This window comes from Pelodiscus sinensis, chromosome 3 (assembly GCF_052426305.1).
Source record: "Pelodiscus sinensis isolate ZL-2025 chromosome 3, ASM5242630v1, whole genome shotgun sequence".
NCBI classification, from domain to species: domain Eukaryota; kingdom Metazoa; phylum Chordata; order Testudines; family Trionychidae; genus Pelodiscus; species Pelodiscus sinensis.
In genome coordinates this window covers 188,517,463-188,538,662 of record NC_143054.1, presented here as the reverse complement: position 1 = coordinate 188,538,662, position 21,200 = coordinate 188,517,463, and the positions used below count along the sequence as shown (strand labels likewise).

Below are 21,200 nucleotides of genomic sequence, written 5' to 3'. Positions count from 1 at the left end.
ACACAGCTAACACTAAAATTTTTAACTATTTACAGGTAAGCAACTATCTAAAACCATAACTGAAGAAGAAATCAGGGAGCTCCGACTGCGACCTGAGGCGGTTGAGAGGAACTGACTGTTGCCGGCTCGCGCGCGGCTGATCAAAGGCGCGAACGCTATCCTGGGGAACCACGCATGCGCGAGCTGGCGGAGCACGGCTATGAAGTCTCCGAGCCGCGGCGCCGGGATGGGACCCGACACCTAGAGTGGAGCACCCACGGGGCCACTCAAAGAAGAATATGTTTTTTTTGCCTTTCACAAAGTACATTCACTATACATATATTATTGTATAAACTAAAATTGCATGTAATCCAGAGAAAGAATGTGGAATGTGGATAAAAGAATTAAACCGATGATTCTGAAGGTCTTTAAAAGTGATGTTTTCTAGCTGACTTTACTCACCTTTAGAATTTCTGTAGACTGAGAGAGGTCCATACTGTTATTTTCAGGTGTGTGGTGAATATTCTGAAGACGCCTTTGCACTTCTTCTTCAATTAATGCATTTATTCTTTTAAAAAAATGAACACACATACAAAAAAAATCTTTTCTTAGACAGTACTGTATAACTTAAATAGCAGAGCCTTCTGGATAGACTTTATTGGCTCCTATAAATTATGATTTTTTTCACCAGTTTTTGTTTAACTTTAAAATACACAAGTATTAACTGTCTGAATCACAATTAGTGGACCTCTGGCTATGCATTTTATTAATGTCTCTCTCCATTTACACACTACATTTCCATGTTTTTTTACTTTAACCTACTTGTTCCCTTTCAGCATTTTTCCAACATGTGCACTGTAAACAGGCCGGCTAAAATTTTTGGCCTTCACACAGAGTGAAAGTTTCAAAAGTCTATACTAATTATTGTGTGCACAAGTGTAAAATGAAATGAAAGAGAAAATCCTATAATTAATTTGTTTAATGTTATGCTATGCTGCTTCCCTTAATACAGTTTTTATTTACTTTGTCACTTTCAGTATGTATATGTGTCATGCAGACAGTTAAGCAAATCTAAACAAATAAATTTAGGAATAATTTAAAATAAGTATAAACCAAAAATTTCTTCAGGTGCTATTCTAATACAGAATATATCAGAAAAACATTTCAACATGATAAAAGCAGAGCATGTTTCTATCTAGTTTGCAATTAAAGTATCGTTTTGATAATATACTAAAAGATCCAGTCTTGGAAACATGCTGAGTCTTATTTGGAATGTTTCAATAATACTTTAAAGTCATTTAAAATCATGTTAAATCTGAATAAAATCAGTATATCTACCTGTCATCAACCAGTGGAACAAAATGGGATTGTGACTTTGTAGGGCTGGTAGGGGAACTGGAAATGGAGAGTCTCTCCTCTACTGTTCCATGATACCCTTTTTGTACATTATCACCTTCATATATCTTCTGCTTCAGCTGTTGAATTTCCTGGTCCAGCCTAGGAGTAGATTTTAAAATCTATTTCAATATCTATATTGTTTAAAAAAAATAATTCTACCTAGCTGAAGTGTTGTTTACAATACACTGTTTACAGTACACGGATTCCCAAGAATATCTGCATGAATATAAGACAGGAGATAAGTATGTGATATTATAATTAAATGAGGCTCTTCTAGTCTATATCTTTGTAGTCACAGAAATACTAATAAATATTATTTTAATAATGCATATTTAGATAGTGAATTACACACGTATCTGAAAACCAGACTTGAATAGAAACCTGTAGTAAATTACCAAGTATTAAATACAATGTCTAGTTATTCTTAAGACCAAAAAGGTATGTAAAAGGACATTCAACTCTATCAATGAATTAGTTTATTATATATATCAATTCCCAATTTTATATTATGTTTCTCTGTAATGATAGCTAGATGCTTTCTGACATTTCTCTAGTTTGCAGTTACAACTACTAAGTAAAAGCGGTGAGGAGTCCTGTGGCACCTTATAGACTAACAGAAGTGTTGGAGCATAGGCTTTCGTTGGCAAAGACCCACTTCGTCAGATGCATGTATTGGAAATTTCCAGAGGCAGGTATAAATATGCAGGCCAGAACCAGGGTAGAGATAACCAGGTGAATCCAATCAAGGAGGATGAGGCCCACTTCTAGTAGATGATCTGGAGGTCTATAAGGTGCCACCGGACTCCTCACCACGTTTGCAGATTCAGACTAACACGGCTCCCCCTCTGATAAATGACTAACTAGACTTTCGTGAGTGCCACTACAAGCTATATTTATCTGATTGAGATGAGGTACCCAATACCATGACATCCTTCCTTCATTTATTTAACATGATTTCCAATTGTTTTTCAAGATGTAAAACAACATTTATGTATGCATTTAAAACCACTGATAATTGTTTCTGTATAAATATAGCATGTGTGTTTGGATCCTTGCTCAGCTGAGCTCTCTGGATAGGAGAATATTATCCATACTGGGATAATGGACACAAATACACTGCTGATAAAAACAGGATAAGTAGCTAATAGAGCCCACTTGAAAAGCAAGAACTATAGTCTTTAGAAAAAGCTCAAAACTACACTCTCTTACTTCTGGGGACAACTACCTAAAATCATGAGTAGTGTGGAGAAGGCCGATAAAGACAAGTTATTTATTAGTTCCCTAAATAGAAGAACTAGAGGACACCAAACGAAATTAATGGGTAGCAGGTTTAAAACTAATAAAAGAAAGTTCTTCTTTACACAGCGCGTAGTCAACCTGTGGAACTCCTTGCCAGAGGAGGCTGTGAAGGCTAGGACTATAATAGAGTTTAAAGAGACGCTAGATAATCTCATGGAGGTTAGGTCCATAAAAGGCTATTAGCCAGGGGATAAAATGGTGTCCTTGGCCTCGGTTTGTCAGAGGCTGGAGAGGGATGGCAGGAGACAAATCATTTGATCATTGTCTTCAGCCCACCCTCTCTGGGGCACCTGGTGCTGGCCACTGTCGGCAGACAGGATACTGGGCTAGATGGACCTTTGGTCTGACCCAGTACGGCCGTTCTTATGTTCTTACCTGAAGTGCATTGTGGAACTGGAACACTTTCCTAATATCTAAAATATAGGCAAAACACACTTCTTTGTGTATAATCTATTAAATTGGTGTTACCTATAATCCTCACCTTTCTCGATCCTGTTCCAGGGCTTTTTGTTCAGCTTCTAGAGTTGCCTGAAGACCTGCCTGTTCACTGCAGCTGCTGTTCAGAATTGCAAGTTTTTGTTTTTGCTCTTCAATTTCAACATCTATTGTGGAACGACGCTGCAAAGCTGAGTGTCTCCTTTCCAACTTAGCCACTGCTTGCTCTAGCGCCTCTCTCTGCTGTTTTTCCCTTGATTCAAGAATTTCTTTTTCTTTTTTCCGAACTTTTTCCTCCTGACGAGCTATGTTGGCTGTAAATTCAAATGTTTCTTGAAGCTGCTGTAGTTGGTTAGTGCTGGCTCTATATTGTGCAAGCTGTTCTTCTTTTTCTTCCATTTCTTTCTCAACCTGATAAAGAGTATTGTCTAAACCTAGCAGACCTCTATCAAGAACTTCAAAGGCTCTCTGTTTTTCTTCCAACAAAGCTGGTAAGTGATTGTACATCAGGTATTGAAGCTGGCGCTCTTTATATTGTAAACTGTATTCTGCTGGCTTTATCTTGTCAAATTCTTCAACCATCATCGCAGCATCCACATTTTCATCGTCTTTCTTGAGATGTAAGCATTCTTTGTGTGCATATTTTAAATGATCCAGAGTTTCACATTCATCTGCTACTTCCTTTTCTAGATGATCTCTCTGTTGAAATAAGTCTTTCTCCAAAATAGTTAACTGTTCTAATTGCCTTCTTTTAAAGTCCATGAAATTATGCTGCGCTTTTTCTAATTCTTCACTGTCTTCATCACCTTCAGATCTGGCTTCCTTGACCCTCAAGAGAGATTCTCTAATATCTTCAAGTTCCCTTTTCTCTTCTTCCACCCTTTGCACATCCCCTCTTTTGAGTAGTTGTATCATGACCTGTTTCTCCCTAAGCTGTCCTTCTAAGTGAGCCACTTGCATTACCTGCTCCCTTTCTTGTTCTTCAAGCCTCCTCTTCTCTAATTCCAGCTTGATATACTGCTCATCTTTTTCCTTTTTAAGCTTTTCTAGTTCTTTGAAAATCTGCATTTTCTCAACTTTTTCATTATGATTAAGTTCTTGCAAGCGCTGGAGTTCTTCCTTAACTCGAGCAAAAATTTCTTCCTGTTGCTTCTCTCTCTGAAGTTCTATCTCCTGCTGTTCTCGTAGTCTTTCTTCTTCAAATTTCTCTTTTTCGGCCAGCAAGTCTTTTAACCTGCTTTCAATGTGAACACTTCGCCGCTTCAGACTCTCTTCCTGTTTTCGGATTTCCAGTTGTACTATTTCTGTTTCTTTGCGCTGTGACTCCACCTCTTGCTGCATTCTTTCTAGTTCTGCCTTGTCAGATTTTTGTTTTTCTTCCATTTCTTCTATCAGTTTCCTAAAATAAAATATGTACAATATGTATTTGAAATGAATACTTCCAAAAGTTCCTTCCTTTTCCCTAATATGTCAATATTCCTAAAAGTTAATAGCATTTGGAAGAGGATCTAAAAACACAAACAAAACAATTCAAATTGGTATAAGAGACAATTTTATTTCAGTCTTTTTTTATTTGCCTCATGTTAGAAATGTGCCTTCAGAATTTAGCAGCTTACAGTTAACTGTTTTTCTCCAGAAATTGAGGTATCAGATCCAAATTACTTCAAGCAAAGCTTTATTTGACAAGCAGATAGTTCAGTATATTTCAGTTCTGCAGTGTATCATTACATTATCTTTAAATTGTAGGTACATGAAATTACATGAAGTCAATTCATGTTAGTAGTAGCATAATTACATGCTTAAACCAGAACAACACCATCCAATGCAATAATATTTATTAAACACACACTGCGTGCCTGCACTGCATAATAAATTTCAGATATGATTACATTTTTAAAAATTGTATGCTCCAATCTTGTTTTAGTCAACTGTTTTAATCCAACAAAGCTCACGCTTTTATGCAACCTTCATTTTATAAATGGTACATTTTGTTGGAAGTGTTGGAATACCTGCTGTCGCCTAGAAACAAACTGTCTTCTCTTTCTTAATACACAAGATAATCTTCCTCTCTCCATTTTTTGAGGACGGAAGGGGGGGTTTCAAGATTAGTAATGAAGTAGAGTAGCAAAAGCCAAGCTACACATATTTGCATAGTGCAATGGCCTGAAGAGTAGTATAATGGTATTGTACAGCCAAAATTTAGCCTTGAATAAGTAAAATATTCAAACCCAGGCAAAATAAGAGAACAAAAGAAAATACATATAGAGAACAGATAATATAATCTGAACTCGGATCATACATATGCCTTCATATTTACTCAGCCACAGTGAGTATAGTGAGGAAGGATAGTCATAAGAATGACCAGACATAATAGGTCAGACCAAAGGTCCATCTAGCCCAGTAACCTGCCTTCCGACAATGGGCAATGGCAGGTACCCCAGAGAATGAATAGAATAGCTAATCATCAAGTGACCCATCCCTATAGTCCATTACATTAGGGCTTAAGCTTCAAAATCCCTGGACTTCCTGTGTCACTTTAGACAAGTAACTTTGCCTCTTTTAGTTTCCCATCTGTAAAATGGGGACAACAGTACTTACCTACTCAACCGGGATGTTCTGAGGATAAATTCATTAAGGACTGTGAGACACTCGAACATTGAGATTATGGGGGACAAATACCTCAGATGGGTAGTAGACAGAAGTTACCTTTTACTTTCTAATTTGTCCAGTTCCTCTCGTTGTTGTCTCTCAAATTCAAGTCTAAATAAAAAAAATAGGGGAAAAGGAGGGTTATTTCTTGAAAAATCACAGAATGGAAATAAAGCATGGTTTATTTTACATCATGGTGTCTGTTTTAAAACTTTACAATAAAAGTGTGACTGGCAAGTTTTCCAATAGCTTAATATGCTCTATAACAATTGAAAATACTTCCTTAAATATGGCCACAAATTAGATTGTGTGCTGCTGGGCACTTGTATGGATGCTGAAAAGTAAATGAACTTCTGGAAGAAACTATTTTAATAGTAAAGTTAAACAAGACAGATGAATGATTAGCAAGCCTCTTGAGTTAAGTATATGCAGACATGGCAATCAATATATAGAAATTGAGTTTCTCTACCTTAGACAGATTGGTCCTTTTACAGGGAATAGACTGCCACAGGAGGTAGAGAGAAACAAAGTGATAAATTAAGAAAGGAACTGATAGAAAAAATGTCAAGAAAACAGCAGTGATGAATATATTAAAGCCAACAACCTATCTACAAAATTAGCTTCAAAAAAGAGCAAACGTTCAGACTGTTAGTTTTGCTTTATCAGAGGTTACATTTGTTAGGTTCATATACTTCAAACAATAGACAATGACACTAACTCTAATATAAACATCTATTCACATAAATTCAAGTTATTTTTCCAACGCATGCTTTCATATGCCAATGATTGTTATTCAACTTTCATGTTCCTTTGGCTTATGAACTGGGCACAAACTTGAAAAAGCTAAAGGTATTTGAATTTCAAAAGGCCCTAAATAGAGCATGAAAGCTATTTTTTCCTCAGAATAAGCAAATACTCATTGTAATTCAGTTGTTATAATACAGCTAAGAAAAAGATGATTAGGCCAACATAAAATGAAACATGTATAAAAACCCCATTTCTAGGCATCAAAATCTTTGGATTCACAGGGGTTTTGGTAACTGGGGCTGTTACAGGTATTTTTAATACTGCTGGGAATATTATGTGACATTAGAAGTGTCAAGTGCCTGAAGCTCTTGAACAGCCGTCTCTTTTAAAAGTATTTAAATTTAAATAAAATATTGATTAAAAGACTCATGCCCGGGGCCATCACCTACATTTTCATGAGAAGTAATTTCATATTAAGGACTCAGCTGAAAAATATTTATATAATACATAATCTATACTTTATTTAATATTGTTTTCCATATATAATAAAACTGTCTACTACAGAAAAGGAAAAATAGGCACTGAATGGGACAGGTGTAACTGGAATGTAAAATATACAGCAACAGTCTATTGTTTATATTTAAAAATTGCTAAAATGGATTTCTTGTACTCTAGGCACCTCAGTTAATCTGTTAAATACAGAAAAAATCAACACTACTTCATAAACATAACCTCAGTGACTGTGAAGCTAAATAGAATTCCCACCTTCTATAGGTATCAGCCCTCATCCTCAAAAGTTCCATTAATGAGAATAAGAATACCCTAAACATCAACAGATTTGAGTTACACATTTTGGTCTACAGTAACACATTCCAAAGGAACAGAGCCCTCAGAGACCACCCTGCCAATAAGCCACTACTGTTCATATCAAGGGAATGACTAATTAGCATGCCTCTGCTTATTTCAACTTCAATAGTATGGTACAGAAAGGGAAGAACTCTCTCCAGAAGACAGACTTTAAGCTACTTAGCACTGAACAGGTCAATGCCAACACCCAGAACACAAGAGCAGATCATGAACCACAAACTGCATGTGGTTTTGATGGGGTTCCTCACTGAGGCATGATATTCTGGACTAGCTTTAGCTCAGAAAAGGGATACAAAGCAATATTGTAGTGTAATGTCAGGGTTATAAAATACATGAATTACAACAGTGTAGACTTGAACAAAAAAAAAAGATGCAACCTCTTTGGAAAATGAAAAGGAAAGTGAAAGCTGCCTTGGGTACCAATGAATGATGGCAACTCAACAGGAACTAGGAATGTAATCAAACCATCAGATTGTGGACACAAGTAATACACAGTGGGGAAGTGTGCCTGACAGACATTGAAAGATACAAAAGCTTCAGAGGGGTAGCTGAATTTCCACCCCCCTATACCGGAAACCTACTGACTACTACACTTACCATCATGCCTCTAGTTTCCGTCCCAGACACATTTCTCAATCTATTGTATACACCCAAGCCCTGAGAGACAACTGTATTTGCTCCACTCATTAATGGATCTCCGAGTCCCCATTTTGTTTCAGACCAATTCCACAAGCCAAATACACTGAGAAGGGTTGGACTTAAGAATTAAACTTGGGAATAAAGTTATGAAAATGGTATGAACTGGGATACCAGCTGGCTCCCACATTATCTTCCACATCTTAATGACTTAACCAAACAAACAATGAAGGTGCTAATGGTTCTTATCAGCCTCTTGTGACTATTTGAACTATCTACTCACTATCTCTTTTTTTCTCTCCTCTTCCTCCCCCCCTTTTTTACTCCTTTTTTTTCTTCCTTCCCTTCCCCCCTATTTATTCTTGGATCTGGACTTCTAACACTTCTGTCATCTAAAGTAGGTTATGCCCACGAAAACTCATGATACCATCTATATGTTTTGTTAGTCTTTAAGGTGCTGCTAGATTTGTTGTTTTTTGACAGATACAAATTTGCCATATTTCTCATTGCCTTCCTCCATATCACCTGTAACAGCAGAACTGTATGAGACAGTTAACTCTCATCCATACTCAAATCTCAACCAAACACTGGGAAAGGAACTCAACTACACTGCTGGGGTTGTACTACATACAGCTAGTGTACTGCACATTAAAAACAACAAAGGCTTATGCTTCCTTATTAGTAGACTCATACACATATTATTCATGTGAGAGGAGAAAAGTGACCTTTGGGGAACTTCATGTAAGAGCAGTCTCTCTTTACAATAATCCCACTTAGAACAGTGCTATCTATCAATTCTTACCAAGATTAAAGCAAATCAACACAGCCTCAGGGTCAATAATTTCAAAGACAGCTAGCAGATCCAATACCAGAATGAATAGTTAGAACCAAGATTAAACTGGTATATTGGTGATTTAAGTTGAGACAGACTGATTTAATTAATGTATCTCTAGAAAGTAGTTAATATCCAGACAAAGATCAGTGAATTTTGAGGCGTTAACTGCTGCGAGTTACCTTACAACAAACTTGTCAGTAATCCTTACCACAAGGAGTTGTAATGATTTCTTGAGCACAAGTCATACTAAAGACAAACATCTGGCTGCCAGCGTCTCTCAAAAGTAAATATTGACAATTTCCACCAATACAAGAGTAAGCATTTCCCTGCTGGGCTTCAGCAACTAATAAAGACATGGATTCATATTCTCACAACACTTTCAATACCTAGACTGCCATTACAGGCAGTCCCCGACTTACGCGGATCCGACTTAGTCCAGTCCGTGTCCTCCGGGGCGAGAAAAGCTTCTCCGTCTCCCTGGTCTGCTGGGGGGGCCCAGCAAAGCCGCTGGACCCCCCCAGCAGACCAGGGACACCCGAGCCAAGCCGCCCAGGCGGCTTTGCTCCTTTGCCCGGGCGCAAAGCCGCCCAGGCGGCGGCTTGGCTAGGGTGTCCCTGGTCTGCTGGGGGGGGTCCAGCGGCTTTGCTGGACCCCCCCCCCAGCAGACCAGGGGGACAGGAGCAAAGCTGCGGAGCACGCCCGCAGCGGGACAGCCCGGGCGTGCTTGGGCTGTCCCGCTGCGGGCATGCTCCACGGCTTTGCTCCCCGTCTCCCTGGTCTGACCAGCAGACCAGGGAGATGGGGAGCAAAGCCTCGGACCACGCCAGCAGTGGGACAGCCGCAGCGCGCCTGGACTGTCCCACTGCCCGCGTACTCTGCTCCGCGTCTCCCAGGTCAGCAGACCAGGGAGACGGAGCAAAGCCATGGAGGACTTGGGCGGTCCCGCCACCACCGTCTCCCTGGTCTGCTGGGGGGGGTGCAGCTAGTGCCCCCCCCAGCAGACCAGGCTTTTCTTGCCTACCCCTGGGGTAGAGCAGCTGGGGGCTGCCAGGTTGGTCCCGCAGCGCCGCTCCGGACCAACCCGGCAGCACCCCAGCTGCTCTGCCCCAGGCATCCTGATTCAGCCGCGGCTGGTCAGTTTCAGCAGCGGCTGAATCAGGATGCCTGGGGCAGAGCAGCTAGGGTGCTGCTGGGTTGCTCCAGTACCGCCGAGGAGCCGTGCTACTGGAGCAACCCAGCAGCACCCCAGCTGCTCTGCCCCAGGCGTCCCCAAGTCAGCCGCTGCTGAAACTGACCAGAGGCCGACTACAGGAAGCCCGAGGCAGAGTTGCTCTGCCCCAGGCTTCCTGGAATCAGCCTCTGATCAGTTTCAGCAGCAGCTGACTTGGGGACGCCTGGGTTTCTTAAGTTGAATCTGTATGTAAGTCAGAACTGGCATCCAGATTCAGCCGCCATTGAAACTGATCAGTTTCAGCAGCGGCTGACGCCAGTTCCGACTTACATACAGATTCAACTTAAGAACAAACCTACAGTCCCTATCTTGTACGTAACCCGGGGACTGCCTGTACTTAGAATTTGAGCAGAGATGATGCAGCATTTGCTTCATGTCACAGATGCACCAAGTTTGGCTCGACTCACAATACAGTTTCAACACAAAACATTTTCATTTCAGCTACTTAAATCATCATTCGGTTTTGTGAATCTTGTCTGTGTCCACTTGTCTACACCTCAAAGTGAAACTGATTTAGACTTTCCAAAATGCTTCCTCAAGACAAAGAACATCTAACTTGTCCTCCCACACAAGTGTTACATATGAGATTTTAAATTCTGTATGAGTTGATAAGTTTCTCTCAGACTTCCATCAGCATTCTAGCTCTCATTGTCTTCTTTCTCTTTCGGTTGCTGTGGGACATTTATGAACAAGAATGACTCTGAAGGGAAAGCCAGGGAGGGGAAGGTATAGAGGCCACCTCATCAGTGGCTGAGGATAAGAGAGTTGCAGAATTGCAAACCATTTATTCAGTGATCCATCAGAGCAAAAGTTTTCCTCCTCAGAATCCTTCAAAAATGCTCTGGCACTATTAATTTCCCAAAAGAGATCAATGAAAAGGTCAACTGAAGTTTAAATAATTTACAGATGTTTCCACATTTTCTATTATTTGTTAGTAGAATTTGAAGTTAAGCAAAACTAAACAACTAAAATCAGCTTCAAATGCATATTTTTTTAAAAGAAGTCACCACTTACGAAACTTGTTAGATATGATAGTGTCACTGTCAATTTTACAAACATAAGCATGCTAGCTTGCTTTTTTTCATTTTTCTTCAATTACAAAATGCTTATATTTCCTTCACATTCAATAGTTATTAAAATCATGAATAGTATGATCAAAATAAACAACTTTGACATTAATTTTAAAATAAACTAGGGGGCTGTGCCTTGCTCGTTACACTCGCCAACCCTCTCCGAGCCTGATGACGTTATTCTGTTGTGTGCCAGGAAAAACTTTTTTTTACATATAGAGAAAAAATAGACATCAGGGATTAAAAGCTCCCCTTGTTTGTATGCACAATTCCTACAAAGGAATTTAATCTGATTTATTTGGCACTAAATGGTCACCATTATCCCTCAAGAAATAAGGCTTTCAGTATACTATAAAACAGATAAGAACTTACATTGTGGACGTGCTACAGGGTAAATTAAGCCAATTCTACTAGTACAATACTCCAATAACTTAATTTAGGCAGCACAACAACTTGTACTGTTGCTGATGGATAACTATCTAGACAAGACTGAGTGCTGTCAAGAATGCATATATGTTACAATGCTAGTTTAGAACCCCAATTTATATGGTTAATGAAAAAAAAGCTAAATCTTTGACGAGACCAAAATTTCTCATAAGTGGTTTTAAAGTTAGGGTAAAGTTAAACTTAGACAAGGTTCTCAAGTGAAATTTTCAATGTAAATCTATTTTTATCCAAAGCTTATTAACTGATGACACCAGGTGAGTGTAAACAGAAGAACACAACTGGGACATTACACCAAAATTCTATTTAATATGGCATTACAATTTTCAGAACAAAAGTAAACTAGCCCAGTGTGAAGGCATCAAAACTGAACAAAAAGAATCTCTAAGAAATTCCTTAGAGAACTGCATTATTATATGAAAAGTTATCTTCTTTATGAGGGTTCTTCTTTATGAGGGTTTCACACAGAATTCTCACTGTGTGAAAACAGCAAAGAGAATGACCCATTTACATAGAAAAAAAATTCAAAAAGTACAGCAGTCTCCAGCAATAAGCCAACATTTAGCAACAGTTACCATACAATTGTATCAGGGATAATGAAGTAATAACCTGGTTTATGGGTAGACTAATCTGTATCAAGTAACACCGTTAGCAAATGTTTTAACTTTTTAATAGAAACCACTAAATCATATTACATTATTGCTATACTAGTAAACATGAATGAAGTTCTGTTTCTGCTGGAGAAAAAAACCTTTCAAATTAGGGTTTTTTTTAAATACCGTAATGCAATACGGTAATTCTCAGTTTTAATATACACAATACATTCACAATTATGTTAGCCCCTATCACCACAAAAGAGAGCAATTGCCTTCCTAATTTGCTATTTTTACCTGCTTGCACCTTTGGTTTGTCTTCCTGTCCAGTTTAGCAGCAATATGTATTTTAGCTAATAAATGAAATCGCATGCCAATGCACTGAACACCAAAGCAGTTAATAACTGCAGTGTTTACAAGGCATGAAGCTGGACAATTTAAAATAAATACATCTTTCATCTTTTCTAGTCACTGAGGCAAAAGGAATTATTTCCCACCTTAATATTCTATCCTTACTCTTTAAGATCTTTGTATACTATACCTCATTCTTCTCTTGTATTCTTAGGCCAGGTCTACACTAGACCCAACAGCTAGGCTTAAGGTACGCAACTCCAGTTGTGTAAAATACGTAGCTGGAGTCAGCTTACTTTAAGCCAAGCTTGGTGGCATCTCCTCTGCAGGAGGCCAATGCTCCCATTGGCTTCCCTTACTCCTGGCCATACTCTGTTGGGGCATCCTCTGAGTTCAATTTAGCAAGTCTTAACTAGACTCACTAAATCAAATTCCAGTAGATCAAGCACGGCAGTGGTGCTCTTCTGTGGAATGAAGACACGACCTTATTGTATCTATTCACTACTTCTCCCTTCCACTTTCCTTTTCTTACTTTCTATGTATTAATCTATTCCTACTTCATTCCTTTGTTTTCTTTTACTGTTCACTTCATTCCCAAACTTTTAGCCTTTAAATAGTAACTAATCTCTCCTTCCTCAAAAAATACTCCTTTTATTGTTTCAAACAAATATCACCTGTCACAAGTTAATCGGTAGCCTTAGTTTTAGAGGGGTATGGTTTTCAGAAGGTCTCAAGCTGCTTCAGAGCTGAAGGAGGACTTGCAGATAGCCTTGAAAGATCTACATTTAAGCACAGGTCTTCTGTTGTAGGAAAAAAAATATGGATGCACGCTTACTACATTCAAGTACTTATTGCAAAACCTGATAACTGAGCATAAAACAAGTGTTGTTACATGTGCATAAGTGCATAAAGTAGCCTACTACAATATAATCGGAGTTACAAATACCAGAGTTACGAACTGACCAGTAAATCACACACCTTATTTGGAACCAGAAGCACATAATCAGGCTGCAGCAGACACAAAAACAATGCAAATACTGTACAGTACTACATTAAACAATACAGTACTATATTAATAAAACAATACAGAGTTTTAAAAGATTTGACACAATAAGAAACTGTGTTTAATTTGAATTAAGATTAAAATAAGCATTTTTCTTCTGCTTAGTTAAGTTTCAAAGTTGTATTAAGTCAATGTTCATTTGTAAACTTTTGAAAGAACCATAACATTTTGGACAGAGTTACCAATATTTCAGAGTTATGATCTCTGTCCCCAAAGTGTTCATAACTCTGAGATTCTACTGTATGCGATAAACAGGAATTCTGATAAGCATCAAAATGTGCTCCTGTCATTCTAAAGACAAATCTAGAGCAAGAAAGCAAGTGACCTTAAATGTATTAATATCCATTACAATTTAACAAAATAGCTATTAAAAGGTCCTTATGCTACCTGGCTGAATTTACATGGCATGAAAATTTAAAAAGCAAACTGTCTACATTTAAAGCTGTGTTTCAACCTAGGCAAGAAAGAGAAAGGTGGTACGACTTATTGTTTATCCTATTCAAAGGATTGTTTCTCTCTGATAGCAGTCTACCTGCTCCTTATTAGGATACAAAATATCAACCTGCTTTGAAAGCAGAGCTGGTTAAACTTAGAGCAAAGTGTTTTGAGATCAACTTCAGGTTGCTACAATTTTATTAGAATACAGGGATGATTCTCATCACAGGTAATGTCTCTTGCCTACTGTTCTTGCTGTCATCAATCCCATGTCTTCCTGGATTCTCCTTCTGTTCTAAAGGATTTGTAGACTCTAAAGTTTTACATTATGTTATGGTGTAGTAATAATTTCTACATTTGTAAGTTCAACTTTCATGATAAAGAGATCCCACTACATTACTTGTATGACATAACAAAAGAAAAGGTATTTCATTCATCTTTTTACAGTGCAAATATTGTAAATAGAAATAAAATAAAGTGAGTAATGTACACTTTGCATTCTGTGTTGTAATTGAAATCTGTACATTTAAAAATGTAGAAAACATCAAAAAACATGTAAATGAAAGGGCATTCTATATTGTTGAACTGTGCAATTAAAACTGGTTAAACATTTAATTTTTTCATCACTTGACAGCCCTATTAGGATTCAATTAAAAAAACTACTTGGTGCTTTAGACAGATTCTGAGACGAGCAAAATAATCTTAAAATGAAACCTCATATGGCATCCATAACATTACAGTGTCCAGGGAATGACAACCAAATGGCTTTCAAAAAACCCAACTTCAACAGTGGAAATAGCAATAAGCAATTCTAACTTATAAGCTATTAAATAAAATGAAAGCAGAACCCACTGACTCTTTTCCATTGACTCTCCAAGACACCAGACCTTAAAACTTGTTTATTGTAATCTACAGAAAATGTATAGTTAGCTATGAGCCCTTACATTATGAATGGTTGAATCCAGAAAAGAACCACTAAAATAAATCAAAACTGAAAGACAAAGGAGCACTCTAGACTGTAAATCACTCATTTCCACATGGTGAGATGGAGATTCAGAGTAGAGATTTTTGGACACTTATAAAATTTCAAACCTCTAAATTTTAATATGAAATACATTTAAGAATCCACAAAAAACTTCATCTCTCACTGCTTCATACTTCTGTATGTTCTATATGCTGCTTTGGAAATATATTCTCAAATGTCACAGTATTGAGTTACAAACTAACTGTACTTTTACAACATAAAAAGTTTTGAAGTCTTTTAAATTAAAATAGCTACTAATGTGAAACTTTGTATTTATTTCTTGTGAAAATGGCTGTTAGGATAGATGAAAGTATAATACTGATGTAAAATGAAGTTTTGATTCTTCAATTAATATTTGAGATCTCTCTGCCTGTTCGGCTGTAACCTGCAAGGACCTTGAAAATACAGCCTCCTAAATTTATGAGTGTGGGAAATTAAAACATGCCTCTAGGTGCTTCTTCACTTTGGAGGAAGAGGGTGAAAGATAATTTCAGCCTAGGAAAGGACCAAGGATATGACATTGTTGACCTTTAGAAATAATTCTTAACCTGCAAGGTGAAAAGACTAGACAGAAAGAGAACAATCAGGAGGGTAAAATACTTTTTTAAAAGAGCTGTAATAAATTCTATAGTATATAATATTCATCTTGACAGTTGGCCCACTGAAATCAAAGATAACCTATGATGACAATCTTGGCACCATAACATGATCTGTGTAGGTTGGAAATGTTTTATGGCTGTAGACTTCATGACATGAGTGCATTAACTTACACTGACATATATGATATACTGTTTTGACGCTGCATCCACCACTGCTGCAATGACAGTAAAAGAACTCCAAGTGGCCGTGGGGGAGGGGAGGCTGTGAGAAAGAATGTAGCCTTCCACAATGCAATGAGAAATCAATGTCGAGACACATTGCAAGGACAAGCCCTGCCCCCTGCAGCATTTTGCAATAGCAATAAAGAGCCACGCCAAAGCCAGGATGGCATGGGTGTGTTGAAGCTAGAAAGCCAGAACCCAGCAGTCACAGAATGCACCATTTTCATGATGGGGGAACGTGCAGTTTGGGGCAGAAGACAGATGCTTTGCCTAAGGAGGAATGGGGAGATCACATTGTGCAGAAATTTGGGGTGCAGGATTAGGAAGACTCTCTCTCTCTGTGGAAAATTGCATGACAGGGCAAACAATCATAGCCATCAGCTTGCTAATGTGCCACTGTGACTGATCATCTTCAAATAGAGGTGGGCAAGGGAGCAGGTCAAAGAGGGTTCATAGGGTGCTTTAGTGAGGGCAGAGAGGAAGATGTTCAGGTCTTCCGAAGGAGTAGATTTATGGATCAGTAGAACGGTATTGACCAGGCCTTTAAAGAAAGCAAATGGTGGACAGGTGAGTAAAGATAAAGGAACCGTCCACAGCAGTAAGGAAGGCACTGAGAGAGTGAGGCCTGTCGATTTGAACTGAAATAGATAATCCAGGAGGAAGGGAATGGAGATGAAGTCCAGAGGGTAATGGTGACAGTGCACCCAACTGGCATTTACCCAGTCTCACTGGGTAAGTCTTAACAGTTCACTAGGACAAATACCTCCTCTGATGCTGCCTCTGAGGCAAAGATAGTGGCAACTCTCTGTGGCAGATGGGGGTGTGGGGTATGGCAATACCTTCAGTTGAAGGCAGTGGTTCTCAAAGTGCCATCTGTGGAACACTAGTGGTCTGCAGCTGCCTCCCAGGTGGCCCCGGGCTCAAGCTTAGTGTGCCCTCCCGCTTGGAGGGCATGGGGCGGGCGGTGAAGGAAGCCCTGGCCTGCAGAGGGAGGCAGTGTGTCTGTTGAAAGGTTTCTGCTGGATTAGCAAGTGGCAGCTGCCCTGCCACCTCCTGCAGCCTCACTCCAGGAGCAGCCTGAGCCCACCTACCGCTGATGACTTCCTGCTACTGCACTGAGGACACAGGCAGCGGAAGAAGAGGACCCCGCATGGCTCTTCCCAGTGACTGGGTGGTGAGCGCAGATGCTCCTGCCACCACCATAGCCCAGGAGCTGCTGTGCTCTCCTGAGAAACACTGCTGGACAGAGCAGGCAGCGGCAGAAGATGTGGCCAATGGGAGTGGAAAGCTGGCTGCCCCGCCCATGGGACTCAGTGCTCCGGTGAGCAGCTTTCTCCAGTTGACCTGGTGCTGTGGGGGAGCAGTGCAGGATCCCAAGAAATGCTGGCACTGGCTCAGGCCGCCCATCTCCCTCCCAGAGGAAGCAGTTCCACAGTCTAGCAGGGTGCTCTTCCTAGAGTTAGTGCTGCCGCCCCAGCTGAGCTCAAGGAGTTGTCAGAGCTTCCTAGCCTGGAGGAGGGCTGGCCTCGGATGGCTATTTATCTCCCCCCCACACAAGCCCACTAGCCTGATCAGTTTGTCCTTAACCTGGGATGGGGGCAGGGAGTGCTGGGGTCTCGGCTGCTTTCCCTAGTGGTTGTGAAAAAAGGCACAACTCTGCTAGCTGGCTCTAGCTGTAGGATCATTCTGGGATTTGTTCTTGTCAAGGATGAAAGCTGAACAAGTGATGAGAACAAAATGTCCAAAAGCAATCTTGAACCTAAGTTGCTAGCTCATGTATTTCTCTGACCAACGGTATCTTGATCTGTCATTCTCCATGAGCTAGTCTGCCAGGGAAGTTTGGGGCTTTCTTCACCTCCTCCTTCCCACCCACGTGCTGTCCGAATGGGAAGCTGGAGCAGCAATGCAGGCTCCCTGCTGTGTGGAGGAGGTGGGGGGGGGTGAGCTCCCCCCTCCCTGTTCCACTGGGGGAATAGCAGTGCAGTGATATGCTGGCTGGAGACTTTCCCCACTTCTGCCATTGGCCATCCAATAGGAGCAGCAGTGGGCACAAAGCCACGCAAGCGTCCCCCTTCATACCTACACCCGCACATCCTAATCCCCCTCTCTCACTTCCCTCCCTCCCTCAAGACTTCACAACTCCAGCTTATTCCTACACCCTCCCTCCTGGTCAGGCACTCTACTTCCAGCCTTCTTCTGCACCCTGCCTCCTACCCAGAACTCATACCCTCCCCCTCTCCTGCACCCCACCTCCTTCCCACATGCTGCATCCCATCCCAATTGCCAGCAGCCCTGTCCCACACACTGAAGCCTTCATTTTTAGCCCCAGCCCAGAGCCTAGGGGCCCACAAAATCCACTCACCCTTGAATTCCAGAAGAGCTAATCTGGTGTGAGTCCTTCCTGCGCCCACCCCCCTCCATAGGAGGAGGGGAGCACCAGAGAGTAAGGTGTTTCAGTTGGGGGCCACATCAGTGAGGCTTAAAGGGGGAAGGGTGTGGGGTTTTTTTTTGGCGGCCTCTTACTTTTGTGGTCTCAAACTGATTTCTCTGTGGGTCAGTTGCCCCGACACAAAAAAGGTTCTCTATTGCTGCCATAAATAAAGAAAACATTGAAACCCTTTGTGTTGGACATAAATTAATATTTTACTTCATTTAAAATAAAATTTGATAAACACAAGAAAGTAAAAACACTTAATCTGTTTAATTTAAATTCAACCATTCTCTCTAGCTGCAGCACTAGCAAAATGGCTCATGTATCATTATGTAATTAATAGTGAGTTTCTATCAGCAACTGGTAGTCTATGGAAAGGTTTATATTGAGCCAGGTGGTCCTCGGGCTAAAATGTTTGAGATCCACTGGTTTAAGGCAATTAGCAGTTAAATATTTTGTTGGGATGAGATAAATTGCACACGTATAATTCTTAAATAGAAATATCTTGTACAGGAAATTAGAACACATTGAAAATGTATTACATCATGAATTCTACTAGACTGTCTTGTTTGCACTGGCAAAACTTGTCTTATGAACTCCACACATTGCAATTTTACTAGTGTCAAATTCTTAGGTGGGTGAGGCTGCTCGCTAGAATAGTGGCTATTCTCACGTTTAGGGGTTGGGTTCCAGGCAGGACAGGCTGCTCACTGAGGCTGTGTCTACACAGTAGCGTTATTTCAGAATAACTGACATTCAGAAAAAACTAAGAGCGCATCTACACAGCAACCATTATTTCGAAATAACGTCGAGCTGAGGACTTCATTCCGACACCTGTAATCTTCATTTCACAAGCAGTAAGGGAAGTTGAAGGAAAAGCCGAATTAAGCTATTTCGACTTCAGCTAGACAATTGACATAGCTGAAGTTGTGTAGCTTAATTCGACTTTTGCCCTGCTGTGTAGACGTGCCCACATGCAGTAAGGCTCTCCTTCTGTGGAGCTGACATTTTGGTTTACAGGTAAAATTTTCAAAAATACTCAAATAACTTTAGTAGCTCTTAATAGCCCAAGTCCAATTTTCAAAAGTGATTTAGAAGCCTAAGTCACTTGGAATCTAAAAATGTTATCCTGTATTTCTGACAAACATAATAGTGCACACAGTAAGTTAATCAACTGACCATTTCATCTACATTGATATTTAAAAATACAGTTAAACTAACTTTTCCAAGAATGAATTGTTGCTGTTGGGGTAACTACTGTTTAGAATGTACTTACCCTGGATTATAAAGCATGATAGTTGAGAGATTCTCACAAGATTTTGAAAGATCAGTCATAGATAAACTAAAGGAAGACAGCAATCCACTCTAACAGAACAGAAAAATAAAATATTATTACTAATATTTAAGAAACTTTGGTTTCCTTACAGAAATATCATTTCGCCACTTGAAAAAATGTGTATTATTTTAGTGAAGCAGGCAAAAAATAATCTAAACTAGTGAATATTTAAATGTATTAGATACAAAAATTATTACAGAATTTAAATTCCTCAGTTACCTTTCTTTTCTCTCTCAGTTTGGCAGCTTCCTTGGGATGATTAAAGCGAAACATATTGGTTCGCCCAAGTAGTATAACAGCACCTGGTAGGAAGAAACACACAGAGATAGGTTTATTGACAGCATACTATACCAGGAGATATCAAATCATTTTCTCAGTCATCTGACAAGTACAATGATTTCTTTAAAGCAAGACAAAAAGGAGAAAGCTTTCTTCTAATAACTAAAGTTTCTTTTTAATGTTTAGACAGAGCTATATTAATAGCTTTTGTAGTGTATTCCTTGTTCCTTCCTAGATGTTGTGTCTTTTACAAATAAATAAATAAATAAATAAATAAATATATATATATATACACATACACACACACACACATATATATATATATATATATATATATATATATATATATATATATATTATCCAAAGAACAGATGAAAGGAGTGGAGATGGCAGGATGTCTTTGTATACTACAAGACCCATTTGGAGAGATCTCTTCTACGATTAGAGGATAGTTTTGTCTCCAACCCATTTAATCTCTCTACTTCTTTCTGAAAGGCATCCGTTATTGTCAAATATAACTTGTCTACTAGCCAGCACAAGAAATGGCAATGACTTTCAATCACTAAGGATCTGAGAGATTTAAACCAGTGACTTGTACATATAGAAGACTCTACTAACCCATCATCATCATCATCATCTGTGCTCTCAGCCATTCGTTCCTCCAACCAAAGACAGGTAAACATTGATCCAAAACTCATTATTATACAAATAGAATAATCTCATTATGATGCTAAAAATCTATTTCATGAAGCAAAGCCATGAATCTTCTCAAATTATTCAATAGCCCTACTCCCATTACATTCAGATAGATGTTCTGTGTTTAATCAATTACAGATGGAAAATGAAAAAACATTTCTAGGCAACTACTGCCAGATTTGGGGGACATTACGACCAATTTTGATAATACTCCAATAATAACTCCATTGTCAGTGGTATCTTACTGCTGTAAGAAAAAAGGAAACACTTTTCAAATAGCTGTAAATGTACCTTGTTTCATTCCTGGTATATAAGAAGCACTTCAAATAGCTCTACCATAGTTTCTTATTAGGCTTGTGATTATGGTATTTACTTAAGATGATTTAGACTTGCTAACAAATATATAATGGCAATGAGAGCAGCAACTCTATTGGCCAAAGTAATTGTACAATTAAAATTTAAAATTGAGATCTTCAGATGTGAGCAATTAAACAAATTTGCCAAGATTTATTTCTGGTCTGCTGTGAGATCTGTAATATTCAGTCTGAGTATTTTGAAGGGCATGACTATCAGCTGTTATA

General features: G+C 39.3%; 1 protein-coding gene across 8 annotated transcripts in view; it reads right to left on the bottom strand.

Annotated features, from left to right (window-relative positions):
* KIF16B (kinesin family member 16B) overlaps positions 1-21,200 on the bottom strand; it is a 234,749-nt gene that overhangs the window by 89,715 nt on the left and 123,834 nt on the right. For 6 of the 8 annotated variants that reach the window (XM_075925620.2, XM_075925627.2, XM_075925625.2 and 3 more), the window contains exons 16-22: positions 19,864-19,946; positions 19,585-19,673; positions 6,230-6,262; positions 5,818-5,871; positions 3,158-4,510; positions 1,318-1,476; positions 442-547 (exon numbers count right to left, since the gene is read on the bottom strand). In XM_075925620.2, the coding sequence (XP_075781735.1) occupies positions 442-547; positions 1,318-1,476; positions 3,158-4,510; positions 5,818-5,871; positions 6,230-6,262; positions 19,585-19,673; positions 19,864-19,946 (1,877 nt within the window). The remainder of the gene's footprint in view (positions 1-441; positions 548-1,317; positions 1,477-3,157; positions 4,511-5,817; positions 5,872-6,229; positions 6,263-19,584; positions 19,674-19,863; positions 19,947-21,200) is intronic. The other 2 variants (XM_075925621.2, XM_075925624.2) reach the window with 1 other exon arrangement.